Genomic DNA, 16817 nt, shown 5'->3' with positions numbered 1-16817 from the left:
TCATTAAATCATGACATTCTTACCAGCTGCACTTCTCCAAAAGCCCCTCTTCCAATCACCTTAACAACATCATAGTCTTCAGCTTTCATTTGTAAAGCTCGGATTTTTTCCACAATCTTCTCATCTAAAACAAATCAAATCCAAGTTGAGATACTGTGTGAGTTAACAGAATACAAAATTTTCTTGAACATTTTTCATTTAGAGTCAAAACAAGCTATTTTTATGGAAATGTTTAGAGCCTGGGCCACTAATAATACCTCCTTTTGTTCTTGTTTGGAACCATTACCTAGCTACCTTCAGCTGTAACACCTGAAATGTCTTTTGGATGCTGCTGGCTCTCATGTCACGCCTCTAATAACCCCTCACATGCTTACAGGAAGACACTGGTAGTGAAAAAACCCCAGAGATGCTGATCTGGAATTTTCAGACAATGATTTGCTGCCACAATGATGGTGCTGCTGGGATCCACTGCTCTGATGAGCAGAGTGTGAAGTGCCTGGAACACACAAAAGCCCTGCAGGTGCAACCTGCTCCTGCACATCTGGAGGGTTCAACAGCAGCCAAACAGCCAGGAACGCAACTCAGCAACTCCTCTGTACAACTTCAGATGGTGCCAAGGTGTGACTTCAGCTCCACTCATTCATTCCACATGAAATATTGATTCAGTTTGCATGTGCTTACAGAACTGCTGGCCACCTCAAAGTACTCTCACTGATCCCTGCATCTGTAGCTCTGTACTGTTCAGAATTAGATCTACAATGCTCTGTGCAAGTATCCTCTGGTGTAACACTCTCCTGGGAAGTTCTGTCTTTCAGCACCTTGCCTGTTGGCAGTTGTGGGAAACTTAAGGGAAACCAGTGAAATTTTGACCTCTGACATATTGTAAAAACATGCAAGGTACATTTTTGTGAATGTACCATGCCAGTGAACACATTCCTGGCTAAATACATTAAAAAATCTATTCTTATTAAAGGACAATGAGAACGGGAGCAATGAATGGGATCCATCACACCAGAGGTAATGATTCTGAAGGTGACAAGCTCTGACTGCTCAGAGGAAGGGCAAAACAAAGCTGCACAGGTTGGCTGGAGCAAAACCTCTACCAGAGGAGAGCACCACATTGTATGAAGAGCTCTGGATGCTTATGTACTGGGAGGATGAGGAGTGTATATTGCAAGATCCTATTTTAGGGTCAAAGACTGTGGAATTTGATCCCTAGAAAAGCACTAAAGAGGATCTCAGATCTGAATACAGGGGAAAAAAAGGATCAGAGGTACAGTTAATGCAGTATGACATTAAAGATGACCTTGTCAGTAGGGAGTTAATGATAATGAAAACCCAGTAAATAGTTTAACTATTCCTACGTGTTCACAAAGAGCAACCTGGCAGGCTACAAGAAATCCAGGAGATTCCTGACCATCAAGAACATTTCTTTTGGCCCAACTGAGCAACAAGCCCAGCCATGGAAACACTCTGATCTGTTACTCGCTAATGAGGAAGAACTGGTGAGGGATGACAGTGTCTGTGGCAGCCTTGGCTGAAGCAACCATGAGATGGTGGCATTTAAGCTGCTGAGAGAACTGAGGAAGGAAAATAGAAGACTTTAGACTTTGGGAGAACAGACTACAGCTTGCTCAGGGAATTCACAGGCAGGATTCTGTGGGAAGCTGGTGTGGAGGGCAGAAGAGTGGGTTGATCTTCAAAGATGACTCTATGAATCTGTGACATGTTCATAGCACAAGAACAGCCTGTTCAAGGCAGATAGAAATGGAGCAGGCATGGCAGAGAGCCAGTCTGGATGAACAGGCAACCTCTGCCTCAACTCAGGCACGAAATGTAAGGGTTTGGAACATGGAGGCAGGGCTGAGCTACCCAGCAATAATCTCCCCAGCATGCAAGGATGGAACTGGGAAAGCCAAGCTCAGCTGGAGTTGAAACCAGCTGGGGTTGAGAAGGGAAGACTGCGCTTGGAAACTTACTGAATTGCAAATCAGAAGTTGGGGCCTAATACATGGAGGGCAAAAGTAAATTCACAGGAATTAGGAGTAGAGAGGGAATATCAGCAATTTTCAGGTCAGAGAGACTCATTCAATTACATGTTTGAACACAATGTTACATGTTAGAAGAGAAAGGAATCACATTAATTTAGTTTCAAATGTTTTCAGAGTTGTAAGATGAGATGGCAGGGATTTGAACATGTTGATAGAATAGGGTATAGTTTTACATAGTTCCATTATTGGTCAGAAACTCACAGGAATACTTCTGTGTTCAAAATATAATACAGAAATTACAAACCATTTTAATAACGCTCCAGCAAAACTGTTTAAGCTTTTAACACTGCAATTAAGCACTGAAAAAACCAATATATGAAAAATACAAATGAGACACTGAGGAGTTTCCTAGGAAATGCTGAGGATGAAGAAATTCTACTAGCTCTACTAAAAGATGAATAATCTTAGTAAAAAATAAAAATCATAATGTAGGGATGCAGGCGTTGTGGAGGTACCACTTACACAGATGGATTGTCTGTTTTGTCATAAAAATTATCAGATATGGAAGAGAAAAAGCATGGAACTAACCTGAAACAAAAAAACAGACTGCAAGAAGGTAAGCTGAGAGACACCCTGAAGCAATGTCATGCTTGCAGCACGCTGGGTCATATGATGTAGTTCACATCTCACTCAAGGTGCAGGAGTCCTCTCCAACACTATCCTTTTAGCAGAGGGCCTGTGTTCTCAGGTTTCTCACAGATGAGTTCATACATTTGCATTATCTGTATGCACAGATACCACAGATTGTATCTTACAGCCTCATGAATTTGCAACAGGATGAAGCCCAGCAGAATAAAAATGTCAGGTTTAAAGGAAGACATTAGATGGACTGCCCAGCCCCAGAATATAATGGAAGCTTATCAAAATATTGTGATATTTGAATTGAAGTCCTAAAATGTGAGAATGTCATCATCTATGACTCATGTGTCTTATTTAACACAGGAAGGACCAGGAATGCTGGATTGCAAGGGTGTTTAAAGACAGCTTTTGATTTACTACTTGAAAATGGCACTATAACCTTTACACAAATGAAGCTTCACTTTCTGAAAGGGCAGAGTGTTTGGATCACTCACTGACAGCTGGCACCAAGAATGTGGCTGAAGGTTACAAGTGCTTGTGAAAACTGAATAAATACCTGACTGAAAGAGTAAAGGGGGTGGGGAGAAAGGGAAAACCAAGCTTTCCTGCTCTTTAAGGAAAATAAAAAACCAAAACAAACCCCCTAAAACCAAAACACCCCTTCATGTTCAGGTTATTTTCCTACAAAGAATACCTATCAGGCAGTTGTGGGGTGCCATGAATGAGGAATAAGAGAGCAGAGGAGTGCAGTTTTCTCCCCCCAGGGATGCCAGTCAGTTAGAGAGCACTGCTATGGAGCATGTTCAGGCAGAAGTTGCTGCCCTGGGCAAAAGTCCAGCCAAAAGCCGAGCTGAAGCACAGCCAGAAATGCTGCAATCCCACACCCGCCCAAAACCAAACAGAAAGCACGACAGGAAGGCTGAAGGAATTAGGGGTGCACACATAATATCTGGCCAAAGGTGTGTGAGGAACAAGAAGCTGCTGGAGACCCCACAGAAGCTGAAGGCATCACTACAGGCAGGCTAGCATTGCACCCTCAGAGCAAAGAGAGACAAAAAAGCACTTTGTCTGGGATAGAGGAAAGGAGCGGGACACAGGGAGGCAGGGAGCAGCAGTCCTCTGGCAGGGGCACATCCCTCACCTCAGGGAAGTAAGCTTGAGGGCTGAACTCCATTTCTTTGTATCTACCAAGCTCCCAAATGGTAAAGTGGTTAGCAACTGCCATGTAACTTCTTTCTGTATCAAAGGCATTCTGTCTTAAACACAGCAGCTCTAACTCTGATTAGGAAAAGCTGCCTGTTTGGTACCTCTCCCACAGGTACTCTTAGCAGAACAACGTCAGTAAGTATGGATCTGGAGCCCAGCCTGCCAAGGGGACTGCAAAGGCCTGGCAAGGAGTGGCCTTGAAGAAGCCAAGAGAAAACCAGAGGAGGGATTAGCTCCTCAACTCAACCTAAGTTGTACTACATTTCTGAGATTCTCCTTGGCATCTGATGTTTTCCCTGTGCCCCGACAGGAATTCTGGAGCACAGGGAGTTGGCCACGATGGACACTGACACCACAGCAGCACGGGAGTTTCTGCTGGGCACTGCATGGCACCTGATGCAGGAACTGCAAGTGACAGAGCAAAACACACGGGAAGGGACCAGAACTCTTACTCTTGCAAGAAGCTGGTCTCAACGAATAAATTTTCTAAGAAAGCAGGGTCTGCCTGGAGAGGAACATGGCAAAAGCAGCTCTGCAGGAAGTTTATTCACTGGGTTGGCAAAGCTGCTACACGAGGGACACACCTGTACTAAAAGTTCGTCTACTGTAAATACACCCATTGCCATTACACCCTAGGAGTCTGCCAACCTCCAGAACATCAGCAGATCATTTTAGTAATGGAGGTTTGCACGTTTTGAGTGATGCTGAATAATGCCAAGGAAGTCACTGATCTGTTTAGGGAGTCAAGGCTTCTGGATTGTACCAGGCCTGTTGATGGCACCACTCCCTGTGCTCACGTTTAGCCTTCCTCCAAATCCACTCTTCATGCCCCTCTATTCCTGATGATAGGATTATAAATGATTAAACATTTTAAACTGTTGCTTAAAACTGTTGTTTAATTATTTAACTTTCTGCTCCCAGAAGTTAAAGCAGCCAACAGGCTATGTAGTATCAGCATGGGAGACCACAAAAAAGGCACAAGCCACCAAGATATGATTCAACACTTGGCAAATCTCAGATGGCAGAAAAAGTGACTTGGAATAATTTACCCAACATGCTGTCATGGCCTAGATGACAACAGAGGAAAAGAAAAGACCAAGAAAGATTCGTTACACCAAGCCCATGCCGGAAGGCTCAAGCTTCTTTTCTAAATAAAACAAGCTACTTTTTGCTCTCAGAGGACTATGAAATTCCTCTCATTGTTTTGGGAATTCTATATTACGTTATGCTTTCCTGTCCCATGAATACTCCAGAGAACCAGCAACTGAACCAGACTTCTAACAGTTGATTAAAGCAGCACAGAAGACTGAAAAGGAATGGTTGTACTTTTATATGATACTTTCGTGCCTCTTCTGATAAACATTTGCTCTACTTTGGTTCTGTGCCTGAAATAAAGTGGTAAGAAATCAGAACAGCAAGGGAAAGCAGGCAATAAAAAAGTTTCTTGCATATTAATCATGTGAAGAAGCTGCTTCTGCAAGAGGTCACAGAAACAGGATATGACAAACCCCTGTAGCACAGCCAATTAATAAACTGTAGCTTTGTTAAATGAGTTTAAAAATTTGAGTGTCAGCTTGGAACTATGAGTTGAACTGAATATCAATTAGTGTCTATGCTGAGATGCAAACTATTTAATTTTTAAATTAAACTATTAATAAAACATTAACCTGATTAGTAATGACTTGCAGTAGATCTGAAGTAGGGTGTATTCAGACCCGTGGGGATATGGTAGAAAGAAAAATTTCCTTCTCAAAGTGGAAGTTAACGTGGAAGAATTAAGTGCTTAAATTGACTGAAAATGTGATGACTACTGCAGTGTTCTCCACAATTTTTGAAGATTTGTGTAGTATGGCTTAAAACAATCATAAGCAACTGTTCCAACTCAGCTGCTGCTGTGCACTAAAGAGTGTAATTCCCAAGGTGGCCCCTCCGACTCTGCGATTGCCTCGGGAAGCCCTGAGGAGGGAGGCAGGCTCCAGGCCCTGGCACAAACCACTCAGCAGAGTCTGTCAAATCCTTCTGACAGTAGTTCCCATCTAGGCTTTGCTGCAGCTCTTCAGGTGCCCAGAAAAATCAGAAGAGACAAGAACTCGCTGTTCCCTAGCCTAAGAGAACAGCAGATTCCTCTTCCACAAATTCTTGACACTATTCTCAACTCTTCTTCCAAGTCCACGGTAGAGAGAGGCTTCAGCAAGTACATGGATGATCTTCCTCTCCACTGATACTTGCTATCCTTGGAACAATTTCCAAAAAGACATGAGAGAGGGATCCAGCAACTTTGAATTGCATGAATTGGCAATGCCAATAGGAAGCCAGCTGTGCTCCTGTTTTGTCATGCACCCTGGCAGCTCCCTCTGTGCCGGCACAAATATTGCTGAAGCAATATGAAAACCACAGACTGGTCTTTGCTTTTCTTTTGCCTGACTAGTTTAAACAAAAAACAACAAACCACCCAACCAACTCTTTGTATTAATTCTGCTCAGTTCCCCACTCTAGTTCGTAACAAACCACACAAGCACCTGTGTCAGAAAGGACTTCGAAACAAATCATTGAGGCAGGGCTGATTCTTTCAGTTGCAATGCCAAAGTATTACCAGCTTCAAATGTTTACAAATTTCTCGTTTCAGAATTTGTAATATATTTTTTTTAAGTGTAAATCACAGAAGCTATGCAGCACAGTGTCTCATTCTCTCCCAGGCAGCACAGAAACAGGAGAGAAGTGACATGAGTGATTCTTAAGGGATGCACGGCCTCACAATGCAGGAGCCAAAACACCCAGCTCATACATGTCAGCAGGAAAGGATGGAGTGCACCTCTGAAGACTCTTCATTAACTACTGTGATTTATTATTTTTTTTTGCAATACATCTCATAATTCTTTTTAACTAGTGCATGGCTGTTTCAACTGTAAACTGTCAGCTGATTTTGAAAAAAGGCAGCAATAAAATGGTGACTTAAAGCATATTTTGGGGTTTCCATTAGGGGGCTTCATCGTGTTTACTACAACAATAGGTGTGAAGCTACAGTAGGAGAAGGACTCCTCAGAAAAGGGATGACTTACTTAAAAAGCTGTTCCTGGCCTTTTCTTTCATAAAAAACTGCTTGAATTCCTTTGAAGGTAAAGAGAAAAATCCCAAGGTATGCCAAGGTGTGCCTCTCCTTCCCAATCTGCTGCTTCTTATTTATTATCTTTTCAGTGACTTCTCCAAATGAGACCCTACTGGTGACCTAAAGCTCCACCTGCAGCTCTTGGGCACTGCTAAACCTCACAGAGAAGCACTCGGTTCCAAGCATAAGAAGTCACCACAAACAGCTACACCAGCCACTATTTACCTGAGGAGCACGAGTGGGTATTCACAGGAGTCTCAGAGCAGAGGAGAGATACATGCAGCTCTTACCAGGGAGGAACCACAGGAGTGGCTGGTAAGAGTGAATCCACAGGAACCTCAACAGGTGCAATAGGAAAGGTTGTGGGGGTTTTTAAAAAAATAATCTCATAATAAGCTCACTATGAAACATAAGCATTCCCAGAAGGCTTACTCAGTATTTTAAAGCAAATAATCCACTGTTTTATGAGAAAAAAAAGTGTTTATACACGTGGATGGAAAACAGTTTAAAAAGACAAAATAGAGCTGCTCTGGTGTAGCAGTCTTACATTTTCATGTACACAATGAACTCCCAGATCCTGTCTACAATTCTGGGAGAATCCCAAACATTTACACAAAGGTTCAGAAACGCACCAACAGATCAGAAGGGACAATAACTTAGTTCTAAAAATCAACAGAAGGCTTCTCTGTTAGATTAAGTAAGACTGTATATACAGTGTTGACATTTAGAGTAATTAATTCCCAAAGAACAGTAAGTGGGATGTGCTTTGCAAATTATGTGGCAGCACATACTTAAGGTAAAAAAATAACATTAAAAGATCCTTCCAACTGTAGCTAGAAAAATTGCAATCAACAGAGGGTATTTTTCATATATTTTCAGCAATACAATGACCCCCTAAAATGAAACCTCTCTGTAATAAATGGTCCTCAAAAGCCTTCCGAATGTAGCAGCTCAGTTATAAAATTTAGTAAACCAAAATTTTCTGACCACTCAGCTTCCTGTGACTGAGATCACAACAATGTCATTGCTTAAGGGCCACTTGCAACTTACATCTATTTAAGAAATTATCAATGTTCTTGTTCTTCCTCAGCGCTGGATAATCCAGATCAAGGACCAAAGAATTCAAGCCATCCTGAAAAGAAATTTTAAAAAGTTAAATGAGTTCTAAAATGGTAATTAAGCACTTTCTTAAAAGCACTACGCTAAGACTGATTATATATTATTCAAGCACGCATTACATTCCTAGCAGGCAAACCAAACAAGCTCTCAAGTGTGTTTACAGAGCAGTGGCTGCAGAGGAGCCAACCCACACTGCCTGGCTCCAGGCTGGGCTCTGCACGGATCCATGGCTGCTGAGCAGGGCACTGGCAGTGGCACAGTGGGTTGAGTCTCACTCATTAAACACTGATTTCAGACACTCAGCTCAATACGGTTTTCTTATCCCCATTACACTTTTCCTGCATATTTAAAATCCTTATGTTTGTATCATCCATTTTATTGCTTCGATCACATTCTCTCTACCTTCTCATTCTGGATATTCAAAAACCAACTGCATCTTTTTCTTCTTGGAAGGAAGACATGACCTGAAGAAGACAATTCACCACACAACTCAAGGTCACAAGACTAGATGACTTTTTCCAAGTGACTCAACATAAGCCAAGCCAGAACCCCACACACTGTTCTGCTACCAACCATCAGTGCCTCCAACAAAACAGCTGAGACCTCTTAAAATGGCAATGAGATCAACAAAATGTAATTAAAAATAGTATTATAACCACCTGTTAAAAAATGTAGTTCCACCTTTCAGTAACCTAAAAAAGCTTTAAAAATTTCTCTTCAACACACACAGCTCTTTCCAGTTACCCAAGGACAAACAAAAATAAAAATTAGTATCAGATACTAAGAAGAGCCAGAGCCTCCAGTCACACTCAGCACCTCCAGTGTTCCACCTGAACTGGCAGTTTTGTTCATTGCTGTAAGAACAAAATTCTGTGACTGTTTCTTCAGGTTTTTGAGCCTTGACAGGGAATCACAGAGATTCAAGTCAGAGATCACATCGCATTTATTAATAGGCAGCCAGCACAACTAGACAGTTTTCCAGTCATCTTGATAACTGAGACTATAGCCAACAACCTGCTAATTATTTTTTTTTTCTTAATATATCTGGGAAGAGATAATTTCTGTTGCAAATCTCACCAGAATTATTATCCTCATTCCGATAATATGACTGCCTAGATGGAGTTAAACACACTTTGAATGACAGACTGTCCTAAATAGACACATACACAAATAAGGTTCCCTCACCTGAAGAGATAGTGCTTTTCACCACAAAAAACGTTAATAGTTAAGCACATTTTCAAAATCAAGATATTTGATTGACATTTATTACCTCCTAACAAGTTGAAGTGTCTTAGGAAGAATCAGTAGCAGTCATCAGACCATATGGAAAACAGGACTTGCTCAAGAAATGCCCATTCAAAGGCACTCTGGGCAGACTGGAGAAGAGGAGAGAGGAGTACCGCAAAGATCACCCAGGGGAAATGCCATGTCCTTCATCTGGGCAGGAACAGCCCCAGGTATCAGGTACAGGCTGGGGCCTGACATGTTGGAAAGCAGCGTGGCAAAGAAGGACCTGAGGGTCCTGGTGGGCAACAAGCTGACAGGGACCCAGCAATGCACTCTCACAGGAAAAAAGGCCAGCAACACCCTGGGCGGCATGACAGAAAATCACTGCTAGCAGGTGAGAGGAGCTGATCCTTCCTCTGCTCAGCACTCCTGAGGCCACACCTGGGTGCAGTGTCCACTCCCAGGCTCCACAAACCAAGAAAGGCAGGGGCTTACTGGAGCGAGTCTGGCAAGGGGCAATGAAGATTGAGGCACTGGAGCACTTCTCATGAGAGGAAAGGCTCAGAGACCTGCCACTCTTCAGTCTGGAGAAGAGGACTCTGGTCTCATCACTGGGGGCAAGTACCTGATGGGAGGGAATGCAGAAAAGCCAGTGCTCACCAACAGGGCAGGAGACAGCAGGCACAGGGTAAAACAACATCCAATTCCATCGGAGCAGAGCATTTCTGTCCTGTGAGGGTTGTCAAGCACTGGAACAAGTTGCCCAGAGAAGTGGTGGGGCCTCAATTAGTGGAGATATTAAAAACTTGACTGGATGCAGTCCTGGGCAATCTACTCTAGTTGATGCTGCATTGAGCAGGGGTTTGAACCAGATGATCTCAAAGAGGTCCTTGCCAACCTCAACCATTCTGTCATGTAACACAAAATATTTCCATTGGCACACAGAGAAAAGGTGGGATTTTACTTGTTGAATCTATGTAACATGAACCGTCATGAAGGTCTTACTCATCATGCTTTAGAACTTCTTTACAAAAAGAAACACAAAACAGTGTTAATCAGCAAAAAGGGAAGTCAGTGAAGACACAGCATCAATCATTAGTTACTTTAAAAACAATCTCTACAGGTACTATTTCAGCCTTGGCCATAACAGTTCCTGCAAGACCCATCAAAGATAAAGTAGTGATGCACTAGGATACTGTACTCATCCTTCAGAGGCACAGAAGACATAGTACCTATGCTTAGATTTGATGACATTTTTATGAGAGATACAGTAAAACTAAACCAAAGTAACAAAGCTGTTAAATACTCATGGATTGGTCATTGCATGAATTGCACAGGGACTGCCCAATAACCTGGACAAATCCAACAGAAAGTACTCCAACTGGAGGTGGCTTCCTGCAAAATACCACAGCAGAACCTCTACTATCAAACTCTTCCAACAGCAAATACAGCTCTAAGCTACACTTTCATTAACATATTTGCAATATAACTACAGTGACACGACTGTTATTTACAGTATTGATTTACAGTATCAAAGTAAGAGTCTTTCTTACTCTTGGAATCCCTTAATGCTATTACAGTTTCACAACTGGTCTTGAGCCTATTTTTTCTGATAAATGACAGTTCTTGTTTCTACCACACAGATTAAAAAATAAATCTAGTCATCTCAAGCTCTGAGCACCTTCTTACTGGTTCACCCTTCACAGTCTAATGCCTTATTTATCACTCCTCTTGCATTCTTCTTTCACTTCTACTGAGATGATGCTTTAGTGATGTCTGACAACTGGGCAGACATTTCAGGGGTGTTTTTAAAGCCCTTTTGTGCTCACACAAACCAACAAGGCATATTTTTGCTCTTTGTATTTTGGGGGGGGAGAAAGGCAAAGTCACATGGTATTTTAATGCTTTTCATGCAAAGATATGTTAGTGGTTGGCGAAGCAAAACATTTATAGTGTGCTCTACTTAGATCTTCTGCACAAAGTCAGGGAAAAGAATAAAGTTATCCCTAGCAGACATTTCAGTAAAGATGGATTACAAGGTCCAAAACAACCGTAACTTCCCATTTGAACTGAGCTATATATTATCATTTCAGATGTCACTGTTTTTTCCCACGTCATTCTGATTCCACAGCCTTTTTGTGGACTATAAAAACCGAGAACCACATTTGCAGTTAACTTTTTTACTAGCTCTTTCCATCTCCTTTTCATGGACTTCTAGTAACCATTTTCACAAGCAGCTATTACTGCAGAAGAAATCTGAGAACAGCACAACTTCCTGTTCCTAACTCTTTGGAACTGTCTGAACTCTTGAAGACAGTCAGATACAGCTGGTGTCAAACACGCACTATTTGCTTCAGCAGCAAGAGGAACAGAGTCCCTGTGAATAAACCTTATGATTATACTCTTATAAAAATGAAATTCTTAAGGTCTTGAACATAATTTTAAGTAATGGATTTCAAGTTCCTATCAACATGTAGTTTATGAAAGATTTGTGTTGCACCCTTAGCATTTTGACAAAAAGTCTTTCCTTAAGGCTTTAATGTTCATTACAAGGCCTAGTTTACATGACTTAACACAAAAATTGTACTACAATTAAGAAGCTGGGTCAGAAGATTACACAGTAAACCAGACTGCTCAAACTGAAGAGAAGTAATCCAGGAAATTACATCTCCTCTGTCTAGGCCTCACAGATAAGTCACTTCAACCAGGAAATATGTTATTAAAGTGATTTCACTGTTCGCTTCCTCTTTCTGCTATTACAAAAGGCTCGGATGCTAACAGGCCAAAAATAGCAGCTTCCAAACAAACTCACTGCTAGCAGAGACAGCTCTGCCCCCATCAAAACCTTCAGCTCACAGCAAACACATTCTCCACAGATTGTTTTCCAAGAGAAAAGTCCAAACTTGCTATTTTTGCAACCCTCCCATACCAGGAAGAGAGTTCCTGGCCACTTTGGCAGCAGCCACCACCTCTGGGAGCCTGGCTTTCCCAGCAAGGAGCTTGTGCTGCACAGACCTGAATGAACCAAAGAAAAAAGGGGCAAGAAAAGCTGAGGAGGCACAGGAACCAAATGTTTATGTTCTCCTCAGACAGAAGGAGCAGTAATAGAAAAAAATAATGGTAGCTTCTAAATAACAAGCTCCTTGTTAATTCCAGGCAATCCCACTGGAGCCCTCACCAAACTAAACCATGCTGTGCTGATACCAGTTGCTACAACTGCAATAGCTATTTGAGCCCCTTCAATGCTGATAGGTACATGTAAACCCCATGGGGCATCACAACAGCTTTGGCTGCTTCAATTTATTCCCCATCTTCATGATAAGAAAAAAGTAAGGCCACTCGAAACCAGAATAATCCCAATGTTCTTGAAGATGCAACAAGAAGAACTTTAAGGAACACCATTATGGAACAGCAAAAGCATGTAAATAGAAAACAGAAAGGCAAAGGTGTAGAACGAGTTGTATTTTACAACAAACAAAAGGATATAATGGAGGATACTTTATATGAGTGATTAGAACAGAATTCCATTAAGAGTTAAGAAAGGTAAAGAATTTATTGAGGCCGTAAGTTTTTCATGCTTTAAATTTATTTTTTTTAATGTTATATATCTGGACATATTTACAAGGGATAAGAATAAAAAAAGTTACAAAGTCACTTTACATGAGGAAACGTGCTGACAACAGCAAGCTCAACTGAAGTGTACTCTGAAGTATTTAAGGACATTCAGGAGAACAGGAGAGGTCAACAGGACTGAAAAGGGCAAACCAAGTAATCACCAATAAATGGGGAAGGCCTTTTCAAACCATAGATTTGATTAGAACAAGATATTAATCCATCTGTAAATACCTAGAAGAGTAACATGCACAATCCAGGGTTTAAGTTTTGTTGAATTTATCTCAAAAATAGAACAGTGTAATATAACTGATTTCTGGCAGAATATATGATGTCATTAATAGAGCAAAGTGTCTTAATCCAGGAATAAAGCACAAGACTCAGCATTCTCATTAGCAAAGTAAAAAAATACTGAAAGGGAAATAATGGAGAAAATGTCAAGAAGGCAGTTATCAGGAGCTTGGCAATTATAAGGAATGCGTCAAAAAGAAATGCCTCTGGGTTTGTCCTGTTCCAGTTCTACAGAGTATTTTCATTACCATAGTAAAGTACAATAAGTAACTTATCTATTAAGAACAAATAAAAATCAGCAAATGATACCAAGCTCAGAGTTGAAGTATATGCTTTTTATTACATTAAAAATCACCTCAAAATTAAGACAAAAATCTGGGAAAAAAAAAAACCCTCAATGGGATGCAACTCAAAGGATAAGCACAGAAAGAGGGGGGACATCCCCACCAAGGTGTCCTTTTGAAAGACATTAAAGGCACAGAACATGAACATGGGAATAAAGAGTGAACAGGAAGATAACAAAGATGACACAGGGTTCTAGCAGACTAAAAGTCCAACCTAGGAGTCACAAACAGGAGGTTCATTGTCCAAGACCTCAGAGAGAAAAGTAACCCCAGCAGCTGTGTATGTATAACAATTTAATCTCTACAATACTATTCACTTTAGTAAAACAATGTATTAACACCTACCTGTTACCAAATAGCATATTTTCTCCTCCAAATCTGTTGTAGCTATTTTTTCCTTAAGCCCTAATAAAATAAGACTGGTCTTGCACATCTGGCTGGTTAGCTCTGTAGCCATGGCAAATTCAGCAGCTCAGTGTGATCTCCTTTCATCTAAAGTCACTGCATATTCCTAGGTTCTTTAGCTACCTTTGACTTTAGAGTTCATATTGCTTTCAAACATTAATGTGCACCAAAGCCCAGAATTGCAAACTTGCTAAAACAACACTAGAGGAAATTTCCTATTAACTGGAACTCTCCCAAGCATTTATTAGCAATCTCAGCTCCTTAACCCGAGAGCAAAAGCAGCCTGGTCAGTGTGGCTGGTGCTCTCCTGCAGCCTCGTCTGCGTCCGTTCAGATCAGGATTTCCAAGCAACCAAGCACCACAGCACAAGCACTGGAACTGCAACAAGACTCTCTACAAAAGCACAGAAAAACCCATATTGGAATTGCTTCTCTGAGACCCTGAGAAAGTGGAATTACTTGCTGTTTCATAAAAATCCAAATGCAAGACACAGCTTTTTATTCATTTCCATTTTCCTAATCAGGGCTATAGCTGCAGAAAGCAGAGGGACACCAGGAACACAGATAAAAGGTGAGGGAGCTCATCTATAGTGGAGGTAGAAGACATATGTACAGTCTACTCTTAAAATCCTATTTTGACTATGATTGTTTCATATTAAGTGTCTTGCTTCTCCATAATGAAAATTATCCTATTGATCTTTTTGTACCTCTAAACAATTCAGTGTGTGAAGTTAGTTTCAGCAACCAGCCATTGCACATCACTCCCTTGGCGTCACACACCCCTCCATTCCACTGTGAGCTTGGTTATGGTAAATATATTTCTCACATATTCCTTCATAGAGTGGAAACAGTTGCATTATATTATGTATTTTTATATTAAAAAAAAAAAAAGCGCCATCTTGGATAAATAAGATGCAAGAACACAATCTAATAACTGAAAAAGGATACCTATTAGACTAAATAATAACAATCATAACACTATGTTTTAGAGTAACTGGGATTGCAAACAACAGGGCTTGAAAGAAAAATCAAGATACAATCTAGCACCCACATCCCGTGAAAGCCTGATGGGCTGTACGTAATAAAAGGACATGGGTTTTTTCTAAGCACTGATTTAGAACAAATTATTACAAAATTTCCCGGTGCTAAAAATACCAGCAACTGTTTCAAATCACTCTTGGGAACATTTCAAAGCCAATAAAGAACAGACTGCCTATCATGTTATCTCCTGCCTCCCTTCGAATGTGATTTCAGGAGCAGGTTCCCATCAGCTGCACCAGGTGCTGCTTCGGATACAAGTGCTGTCCTCCACCCCCAGCCATGAGCCCAGGCTTCCAGGTAAGTGCTGAACAGAAGTGAAGCCATCAAAAGCACCTCTAAGTTTGAAGTACAGGATGTGGATGCAGCATGGAGAAAGGCAGAACCCTTATGGCTGCAGATGTCTTGGGTTTTTTTAAGGTCAATACAGCACGAGCAGCCCATGGGGTATCAGGGTGTGCTGACCCACATGCTGGCAGCAAAGGGCAGTTTCTACTCCAAGGGAAAAACAATTCAAGTCAAATAGAAACAGTCCAACAGGGAGAGTCCAACCACTGAGCTGCTGTTCACATACTAAGACACAGATGTGCTCTGTGGACAACTTCTGGAAAAGTCAATAGCTGTAAACATGGTTGCTGGGAGAAAGGGAGCTTGCAGGTAACAGCAGGAAACAGTAAACAGACAGAAAAGGGTAAAAAATCATTTTAAATAATGATGAGACAAAAGACCTTGTTCAGCCTTGAACTACTCCTGGTCTATCATCTAGTAACATGGAAAAACCCCATTATTGTAACATTATCTTTGCATGGGGAGCTACCTAATGACACTGGAGGAAAAGGAATGGAATTGAAATAAAATTAAGATGTATATTCATTATACCAATCATCACTGTCTAAAATAAATGGAGCCAAAAAGCATCAACACCTGGATTGCAATAATATATACACATCACTGGTTGGTAAGGAGGTTATTTTTTAATTAAAAAAAAAAAGACAAAGCAACTCTAAAAAATTCTTTAACATAGAAATGGATTTGACAATAAAGGAAATTATTTATAATAATTTTAGTTAATTTAATTAGTGAGTATACACTATTTTCATGAAATGTGAGTGCCTTATTTTTGTCTAAGTGATATTCTTGAAAGTAGTTGTATCTGTTCACAATCTTAGTTAATACAGATCTTCTCTATTATTGATAAAAAGGGCATGAAGCTTGAAAACATTTTTATGGAATCTGTTTGAGGAAATCAGACAGAGAACCATAGAATGGTCGGGGTTGGGAGGGACCTCTGGAGGCCATCTAGTCCAGCCTCCCCGCCAGAGCAGGATCCCTCAGAGCAGATCACACAGGATGCTTTTCAGGTTTTAGTAGAACAGTGTGTTCACACAGCCAAATGCCCATTGCCTACGTAATATTACAGTCATGTGGCGTTGCAAATAAACACATCAGGATACAAAGCCCAACATGTATCCTTAGAAGCAAACTGGTGACCCTAGGCTGCAGTCAAATTCACTGCTAACTTTACCTCGTAAACAGGTAATGCATCTTTCCGATAAAATAAGCCTACATGTAAATATGTTGAAGTATGTGAATATTAAAAATTCTTTAATCTGTAAAGCAACAGAAATAACACTTCAATTCCAATTCCTGTGTCAGGACTACTAACGCACATTCTAGGTTTTAAAGCAGAACAGGAACTTTTCTGGGTGGTTTCTTCTGAAGCTTCAGGGATAACAGCAAGCAGGGGCGGCAGCTGATATGCTGGAGGGCACAGCTGCTATTCAGAGGAACATAGAGAGGCTGGGAATATGGGCTGGCAGGAGCCCCATGCAGTTCCATG

General features: G+C 41.1%; 1 protein-coding gene across 3 annotated transcripts in view; it reads right to left on the bottom strand.

Annotated features, from left to right (window-relative positions):
* The window catches only part of ROCK2 (Rho associated coiled-coil containing protein kinase 2), an 87451-nt gene that overhangs the window by 41585 nt on the left and 29049 nt on the right, over positions 1-16817 (bottom strand). For all 3 annotated transcript variants that reach the window (XM_051613211.1, XM_051613212.1, XM_051613213.1), the window contains exons 2-3: positions 7993-8074; positions 24-124 (exon numbers count right to left, since the gene is read on the bottom strand). In XM_051613211.1, the coding sequence (XP_051469171.1) occupies positions 24-124; positions 7993-8074 (183 nt within the window). The remainder of the gene's footprint in view (positions 1-23; positions 125-7992; positions 8075-16817) is intronic.

Source organism: Apus apus, chromosome 3 (assembly GCF_020740795.1).
Source record: "Apus apus isolate bApuApu2 chromosome 3, bApuApu2.pri.cur, whole genome shotgun sequence".
Classification (NCBI taxonomy): domain Eukaryota; kingdom Metazoa; phylum Chordata; class Aves; order Apodiformes; family Apodidae; genus Apus; species Apus apus.
The sequence above is the reverse complement of the archived record's forward strand: the minus strand, read 5'-3'. Positions and strand labels throughout refer to the sequence as shown.